Source organism: Lolium rigidum, chromosome 4 (assembly GCF_022539505.1).
Source record: "Lolium rigidum isolate FL_2022 chromosome 4, APGP_CSIRO_Lrig_0.1, whole genome shotgun sequence".
Lineage (NCBI taxonomy): Eukaryota > Viridiplantae > Streptophyta > Magnoliopsida > Poales > Poaceae > Lolium > Lolium rigidum.
The window spans coordinates 84108688-84117138 of NC_061511.1; the positions used below are offsets into that span (position 1 = coordinate 84108688).

The window sequence follows — 8451 nt, forward strand, 5'->3', positions numbered from 1 at the left end:
CAGCGACGGGTCTTCACGACGGACAGGCTGCTACGTTTTCGGATGCCCAACCAGCACTTCGCCCCTTGTGCCGGCGAAACCTTGAGACTCCGGCGCACCTCTTCGCAGAGTGTCCCTGGGCTAGGCAAGTGTGGGAGCGCTCAGCCGCGTTGTTTCGCTGCCAAGCCATTAGGGAACCGGACGGCGATGATCTCGCCCTCTCTTGGGTGGTATCCAAGCTGGCAGGTGCGGACATGCGTGCCGCCACGCTCACCACCCTGGTAGCGTGGGAGATTTGGCGTGAGAGAAACAGACGTGTTTTTTGTAATAAGGAGCTGAGTGTGTCTGGCCTTGTCCACCTAATCTTGGACGAGGCTAATAGTTGGGTGCTTGCCGGGGCGCGGCACCTTCTGAGGCGAGAGTAGGCTTTGGACCTTGGTGGTTTTAACCACCGGACTTGTTTGTACAGTTTTTTTCCTCCTTCTATAAATGAAACCAGCAGCTCTCCTGCTGAGATTCAAAAAAAAAAAAGAATTAGTAAAGGAGAGTTTGGCCAGGACTTGTTCTGTCTATCCTAAAATCCCTCCTATCCAAACAGGCTCTTACTGCGGTGCCAACGACGGTGGCGCCTGCGGGTGTGGTAACCCTCTTGGGGGCGTCGTTGTGGTTATCCGCCCCGCGGTATGGCTCCGGGTGAAAGCCCTAGACCTCGTGGTCTCGATGGCGGCGGCGCAATGCGTCATTTTCCCTCTTGGGGGCGCCGTTGTGGAGCCCCGTTTTTTACTCGGTCTCGTGTCAATGTTCTCGTGGCAACTTTGGGGTCTCTATGTTCTTTTTTTTGTTTTTCTTTGATCTGCTTTGTAAGAGGTTCTCTTCTCCACCTTGTATCGGTTCGGCCGTTGCGGCTTTATTTATAAAGCGGGGCGAAAGCCTATTTCGAGGAAACATGCTCTTACTGAAGGAGTGGATGGAGGCACTTTTAATGTCTCACCCTCTAGGGGCATCCTTTTGGAACACATGATGTCTGGAAAGGTCTGCTGGTGGAGCGGTGTTACATCTTCCAGGTCATCGTCGATGTGGCGCAGCGGGCTCTCGGCGGCGTTCGTGTGAAGACGGATCGCACACAGGACGGTAGCGCTCCCTGGCTCTGTGATGGCATCGATGGAACGCCTAGCAAGGGTCAATGCCTTGATCCTTCCCGAAGATGTGTCGGCGGAAGATGATGGCGGTGACTTATCTAGCATGTGCAATAGTGTGCGCTCTGGGTTTACTTGACCGGTTTGTGTTCACAATTTGTTGGGCGGTTTGGTGAGGCCTCCAGTTTTTTATGATGTGTATTGGTGCGAGGTCCGGGCATGAGGGTCTGACATGGTCACCCCCTTCATCAAGCTCGTAGATGCTGCGACATATGTCGTTAGTGAGGCGGCTTAAGTTTAATCTGTATATTTTTCTTGTAAGCCTTCGGTAAATAATTTTAATAAAAAAAACTGTGTGCATCATTCTCATGCAGATGCTTGAGATCAGGAGCGGAGCTTTTGCAGAAAACCTAGGGCGGGCCAAGAAAAAATATGGGAAGAAAACAGTACACAACAGAGAGCTTGGACAGAACTAATTTTGTTTTACTATTGAATAATCATTGGTAGAAGGGAAAATGTTTTTAGGCAGGGCGGGCCATGGCACGGATTTGCTTCAATGAAGCTCCGTCAGTTCTTGAGGTATAACCTCCACTTTGAAAAAAAAACTGTTTAAACTGTAACATACATGAGCTACTGATGGGGATGTGAATATGCCTGACAGGCTGGGTGTTTAAACTCTAACATATATGAGCTACTGATGGGAATGTCAATATGCCTGACAGGCTGGGTGCATATACCAAAGGTACTTCGTTCCGAATCGATCCGGTCTATCTGAATATCTGCGTATTTGGTAATGCAGCAACTCTGCGAATAACCTCTCCAGATTTCCTCATGTATTAGAGCATGCCACTGCCTGGCTACTCTGTCATCTAAAGCGCAGAGTTTAACTGCAGCTGAACAAGTCCAGACCTAATGCTGTACATTGCTCAGCAATTAGACAATGACGTATCAGGTATGTCTCGAATTCACTAATAAATAAGTAAACACTCTAATCAAGAACGGCAATGTTCTCTGCAAATTAAGAACTGGCAACAGCAAATACGTTTGGGCAAAGTATTATGATTTGGGACCGACAATTCACATGCGAGCAATATATACTTATGGGAAGTTAGTACTGATGTCAAATATATATGAAAAATATCGTATTACGGTATGTCTGACAGTCTGAGTGCATAACAGGAAACGCCGCAATCAGCTCACCAGATTTCCTCCTCTATTTTACAAAATTTCACGGGCTGGCTGCCTTCTGTCATCTCGAGCAAAGTTTAACTGCACCTGAACACGTCCAAAGCTCATTATTTTCAGTGAGACAATAACACGTCGTACATATTTCCTTAGCAAGTTAGACAATTTAGCAACAGTTGTTTGGCCCATTCGAAAAGCATCTTGAATCGAATAGACAATTCACACGAAGCCGATCTATAACAATTAACATCTTGACATCTTGTGAGTTGCAGTAAGAAAATATACAACTAATAACAGCTTGAATTGGGAAAGGCTAAAAAGATAATTAAGTACCTGAACAAAATAGAGCATCCAAAGGGCGTTTGGTCTAGTGGTATGATTCTCGCTTTGGGTGCGAGAGGTCGCGAGTTCGATTCTCGCAACGCCCCAATTTTTTAAAATTTTTGGGTTCCGCAATCGGTTGGTGATGCGTTGTTGATTCTAGACTTGTCTAAGCCGTCCATTGCAGTCACCTTCAAGGCTTCAATATGCGAGCTATGTCCGGGTTGAGGATAAACTACCAGAAAGCTGAGGTCGAACCATTTTTATTGGGTCTTCACCTCTGAAATATTTAGGTGTGCCGATCTCATATAGGAAAGTGCTAGCCTTGGACTTTGATTTCCCCAACTCCAAAGTGATGAAGAGATTTGGGAATTGGCAACAGGTGTCTACGGATGTAGGACGGTGCTTTATTGATGCATGTTTGAGACTTTGAGTAATATATCCTGACTTATGTCATGGGGCTTTACTTGATTTCCCGATAGTAACCATTACAAAGTGGGCATGTCACGAGCTAAGTTTTATTGAGAAGGTGCAGAGAAAGACAGTTCACATGCGGGCAATACATACTTATGGGAACTTAGTACTAATGTTAAATATATATATGAGAAAGTTCGTACTATGTCTGAGTGAGTACTGCAATGCACCACCGCTGCAAATAAGCTCACCAGATTCCCTCTCTATTACAAAATGTCACTGGCTGGCTGCCTTCTGTCATCTCAAGAACACTTCAACTGCAGCTGAACCAGTCCAATCCTCACGATTTTCAGTGTGACAATAACACATATATAATTCCTTAGCATTTAAAAAAAATGAATTAGTGATAGGAGGAACTAGACACTAAATGATATAATAGAAGGGGGACCTCGGCGTGAAAATTCCAAAAACGACCCCAACCACTGGGCTATGCCCACGTCCTCTTTCCTTAGCATTTAAAATCAATGCTCTTTCTCGCCCTATATCAATGTTCCGGATGTAGTTACCTGGTGCCTGAGTGCTAATGGTGCGTTCTCTACTAAATCCATGTATAAGCACCTCGAGAGAAATGTGTCAGGCTCTCATAAAAAATGGATATGGAAGGCCAAAATCCCTCTAAAATTTAAAATTTTCCTTTGGCAGTTTTTCCAAAATGCCATCTTGACCAGAGATAACTTGAAAAAGCGTAAATGACCTGGATCTCCTCTCTATTCTTTCTGTGGTCAGCATGAGACTGCAAGGCATTTGTTCTTTGAATGTGCTAATGCCAAGGTGGTCTGGGGAAATTTTGGGAACTACTTTCTGTCCTACTTCCTTGTGGCAAAGTGTTGCTTGGTTTAATCGCTTTTATCCGAAAGGGAGGAAATTTCACATGCTCCTTCTTGCTACCATTTGCTAGGGCATTTGGATGTCAGAAACAAAATAACTTTTCATGGGGTTGTTGTTCGTTCCCCTTTGGTAACGATTGCTATGATTTTCTCTTTCTTACATTGTTGGGCAGGTTTGTACGGGCTTGAGGATGAAGGGAAGTTCAAGAGGGGAGCTGATCAAATCCTACAGCGGGCGCAGGCCTGAGCGGGCGTCTTCTCTTCACTTCGATGTGGCTGTGGCTCCTGTGACTCCAAGGGCGAGACTGGGGTCCTGATTCTCACGAACGATGGTGCATGAAACCTGAGTCTAGGATGCAGTTTCGTTTTGTGGTTGTAAGATACTTTGTTAGTCTCCTGCGATGTGTTTTGCATTCGATGCCTTGAACTATGTAGTGTAGGGTAGTTTTTTTTTGCCACTAGCTTGATGCCGAGGTCAAGCAGCGGGTTTTCCTACCATCTTTTTTTTCCTTTTAGCTGGGTGCCAGCCGTCTTTTCCCTTTCCTTGTTCCCTTTGCTTCGTCTATGGTAAAACTGAACAAAAGCTGTGTATTTCCGTTATGTGAAAGTAATGGAAATGGGAAAAAGTCCTAGTAGGGAAAAAAATCCTTTCCTCAGCATTTTAGAATCGAGTAGACAACTCACACAAGGCCGATATATACAAATTAACATGTTCTGAGTTGCAGCAAGAAAATATACAATTAATAACAGCTTGAGTTGCCAAAGGCGGAGCACATGATCAATTGCCGGAACAAATCTGTCAAAACTACGATCACTTCTGCTGTCAAATAATAAAAAATCATTTCTAGTAATCCAACAGAACTAGCATAACTGCTCCCCAATTTTACTTAGAACCCTGAGTTTTTACAATGCAGCTAGTTCTGCATTTGTACATCATAGCTATGGATATCAGAATAAGCAATGAGGCATTGAACTGACAAAATACATACATGTTAGCATCTAGAAAACTAAACTGGAACAATTAATAAGTAGGGTTCACGTCCTAATGGAAAGAACTAGATTGATCATCATTCTCCTTGTCCAAACTTCTTCTAGTGCCACGACCTTTCAGAGCCAAACTGTTCAACCTCTTTGAAGTAACTGAAACTTCAGAACCCGCAGTGCTCTGAACATGTATTGAAGAGAATGCTCCCCTGCTGTAGTTATGCGTATCACATGATCCTTGTCTTTGAAGCGGTGGTTTATGGGAGCCAGATCCGCTCAGCCTTGCCTTAGCTGATTTGGTCAAGCCCATGTAGCTCGGCCCACCACCCTGCCCACAGTCAGATCTTCTTTCTGAAGTTGCGAAGTTGTTGCCAGACATTGGAGTAACCGAAGATGTTGATGGAGCGCTCTCGTCACCCACTGCGATTACTGAAGGAGGCTTTGCTGACACCCTAGTCGTGACATTGTTTCTTTTGATCTTGACTGAGCTCGCTTCAGAAAGCTTTGAGCTGACTTCGTTCATTTCGTCGATACTCTCTGAACACCTGGAAGTGGTCTGTTCACTATGTGATTGCTCCAGAAGGCGACTCTCCCAGGGTTTCGTCGCCATCCACCCATCCAAATAGCTCAGCTGGCTGTTCCTATTAACAGCATGATTCCTAAGAGAAACAGCAGGAGAGCTGGGTCTTCCGCTATGGCTTGAGCTCCGCTGCTAAAGCAAAACATATGACAGCATGTCAAACAGGCTCGAAGAAATTATTTATGTGCCCAGATTGTTCCAGCAGGATGTACCTGGTGAGAGAGAGCATAAGCGATGGCCCTCTCTCTCTTGATTGCACCCTCACGCCTCATGTATAGCTTTGATCTTACATCATCCACAGTTCCTTGACTATCGCACCATCCTGTCTGCAAATGTGAACAATGTGGAGACATTAGCATGGTCATGAAACATGAACTTCTGTTATTTTACAGCAGCAGACTGTGTTTCTTATGTTAAAAAAGCTGAAGACTACATGTTGCAAAACTGTGAAAAAAGCAGACTGTGATGAAACATTAACTTCTCTTTTTTCAGCAGCAGACCGCTTCTTCTTATGTTGCAAAACTGTAAGACTACATGCAAATTAGTTGCCCAACTAGGCAAATACCTTGGAAGAAAACAAACGGACAAGCCTGACTTAGCAAGAACAAGTTGCAGAAATGCATTACTGGTAGCACTTCCAATTAAGACATACCAAAAACTGTCACTGCCCACTGTGATTACTCATTCAGACAAGACAATCATGGCGAAATGACACATAATGTCAAATCATTGGGTAAAATCAACGGAGCCAAATGCCTATATGACAGGGCAATCATATCTAGCTTTCATCATGAATGAAGAGAGTAATCCTAGCGCAGCAAGTCTCTATCTAGTCTAGTAAAAGGAGCACACCACATTCCTTTATAGAAAACAAAAAATAATATCACATCGACAGATTTTCAGTATCGTACTACCTAATTTTACCGATGCAAATCTTCATCAGTGCAATTCTTTACTTGCACTAGCACTCGAAGATAATGCGCGTAGCATTATCATGCGAGGAAACTCATTCATCATGAATCAACCAACTCCAACGGTATCCTGGAACAGAGTAGTAGTACATACCTCTGCCTCCTTGACGGGATCCGCGTTGCTGGCGCGTTCGTCGAGCGCGTCGCCCTGGGAGTCGGCGGAGAGGCGCGTGCGTCGGTCCCTTGCCCGCGCCTGCACCCTGACGAGCGCCTGCATGCACTTGACGGTGACGGCGAGCTGCTTGCGCACGCGGCGGCCGCGCACCAGCGCCTGCAGCCGCACGATGCCCCGCAGCGCCCTCAGCGCCCTCCTGGCCTGCGCGCACACAGAGATCGAACAAGGTTAAACTCTGAAGAAGCTGGGATTTTTGAGGGAGGGTGACGCGAGCGAAGGCGTGGGAGTGGGCGTACCAGGAATCCGCGGAAGGCGGTCTGGATGCGGAGCGCGGCCCACTCGTGGCGGATGACGCGGAAGTCCCTGGGCGTGGCGCGCACGACGGCCGCGACGACGGAGCTGAGCGCGTCGGCTGCGGCGGTCGAGGACGAGGTCTCGGAGACCTCGGAGGCCGCCGCCGACGCGGGGGGCCGGTGGTTCTGCCCGCCGGAGGAGCTCCGCCACAGCCGGCTCCACTTGCGGCCCTTGCCGCCGTGCTTCTCCTTCTCCGGCTTGAGCCCCACCAGCGTCTTGATCCACTTCCCCGACGGCCCCATGGATCTGTTCTCCTGCAACGCCGATCCTTTCGTCCCCCGAATGCGCGCTCTCTGGCGTTCTCTCTGGAAGCCGGTTGCGAGCGAGCAGTGTTCCCACGAACGAACGAGGCCAAACGGGCGGATTTTGACTTGTTGGGCGTCGTGCGTTCGGTTACGACTTTCGAGGCGGAAATGGCAGAGAGAATGGGGATAGGGATTAGGGAGGAGCCGTTTGGGCGGAGTTTCAAATTTTGAAATGCGAGAGGGGCAAGAAGCCGGGAAAAAGCGGGCGTGGGGATCCTTGGGCCCACCTCGTCGGGCCCGCGCGTGCCGTTTTTGGTCCGGCGTCCTTGTCGACAAAGAGGCGCGGCATTTGCGGCGGGCGCCGTCACGCGGACGCTTTCTTTCTGCAGTCACACGTACATGGGGCTTCGCGAAAGAAGGGCTTGGGTTCCCGAAGGACGCTGCCGTGTGGGGCCAGCGGGGTCGCTTGGCAGGAGATGCCTGGTGGGATCTACTGGACCGTTTGCAATTTTGCCCGGCTCGTGAGTTTGACGAGCTCGTTCGTGGCCATTGTTCGCTTGCGGCAGTACGGCACGGAGCTCCGAATCGTGGGGCCCTGGAGCGGACGCGTGTGTTACGAACTTACGATCACGAGAAGCGTCGATGGTCCGATCACCGACGAGTCACGACTGCAGCAGTAATGCGCTGCGCTTCCATGCATCTTTTTCTTTTGTTTGTTTGAAAGTAGCTTACCACGTGTACCACGCACGCGATGCTTCCATGCATCTTTTATTAACTTTGTTTTTTTTTTAACTCATCATGTGTTGATTTCTTCATGGAAGAACAAAGCTCCAACAATTTTTTTTTTTGTGAAATGGGGATTAAAGCCCCGGCTTCTGCATCATGATGATGCACACGGCTTTTTATTATAAAGTTAGGAGTACAGAGTTTAGAACATCTCAGGCATCACCCAGAATTGATACAAGAATCAATCAGCGAAAGAAACAAAGTAAAAAAAGACTACACATCAACGTAGTCGCCAGCCAGCCTGTCACAAGATATCCTGAGCGACCAACTGGAGCCGTGTGCATCTAGTAGCCATAGCATCCCGTTGTACCTCCGGTGACAGTAGAGCCCACAGCTGAACCTAATGTGACACCATATGGATAACCTGCAAAAAGTGGAAAGATTGTTTTTTGTTAAAAATAATATCATTCCTCGCCCTCCATATAGACCAACATAAGGCAGAAACACCAATACGGATGAAAGCCTTAGATTGTCTATCAACTCCATTTAACCAA

General features: G+C 47.3%; 1 protein-coding gene and 1 non-coding gene across 3 annotated transcripts; one reads left to right on the forward strand and one right to left on the reverse strand.

Moving 5' to 3' along the window:
- The first annotated feature begins 2656 nt into the window (after window positions 1–2656).
- On the forward strand, window positions 2657–2728 carry TRNAP-UGG. Its single transcript has one exon. It is a non-coding gene; the product is annotated as a tRNA-Pro (tRNA).
- Window positions 2729–4940: 2212 nt separating this feature from the next.
- Window positions 4941–7168, reverse strand: LOC124706164 (protein IQ-DOMAIN 6-like). 2 transcript variants are annotated; one of them, XM_047237815.1, is made up of 4 exons: window positions 6869–7168; window positions 6552–6773; window positions 5699–5812; window positions 4941–5615 (listed from the first exon to the last, which is right to left on the reverse strand). In XM_047237815.1, exons 1-4 carry the CDS (start codon window positions 7166–7168, stop codon window positions 4965–4967), a joined length of 1287 nt encoding a protein of 428 aa, XP_047093771.1. In that variant the 3' UTR covers window positions 4941–4964. The 2 variants fall into 2 exon arrangements, with proteins under 2 accessions (XP_047093771.1, XP_047093770.1); XM_047237814.1 differs by having other exon boundaries at window positions 4941–5618.
- Window positions 7169–8451: the final 1283 nt, after the last annotated feature.

Excerpts from the sequence above, each read along its gene's own strand:
- LOC124706164 (XM_047237814.1), bottom strand. The coding sequence starts at position 7,168 with ATGGGGCCGTCGGGGAAGTGGATCAAGACGCTGGTGGGGCTCAAGCCG. Across the intron at positions 5,813-6,551 it reads ATCCCGTCAAGGAGGCAGAG|ACAGGATGGTGCGATAGTCA; the intron begins GTATGTACTACT and ends TCACATTTGCAG. Across the intron at positions 5,619-5,698 it reads CTTATGCTCTCTCTCACCAG|CAGCGGAGCTCAAGCCATAG; the intron begins GTACATCCTGCT and ends GTTTTGCTTTAG.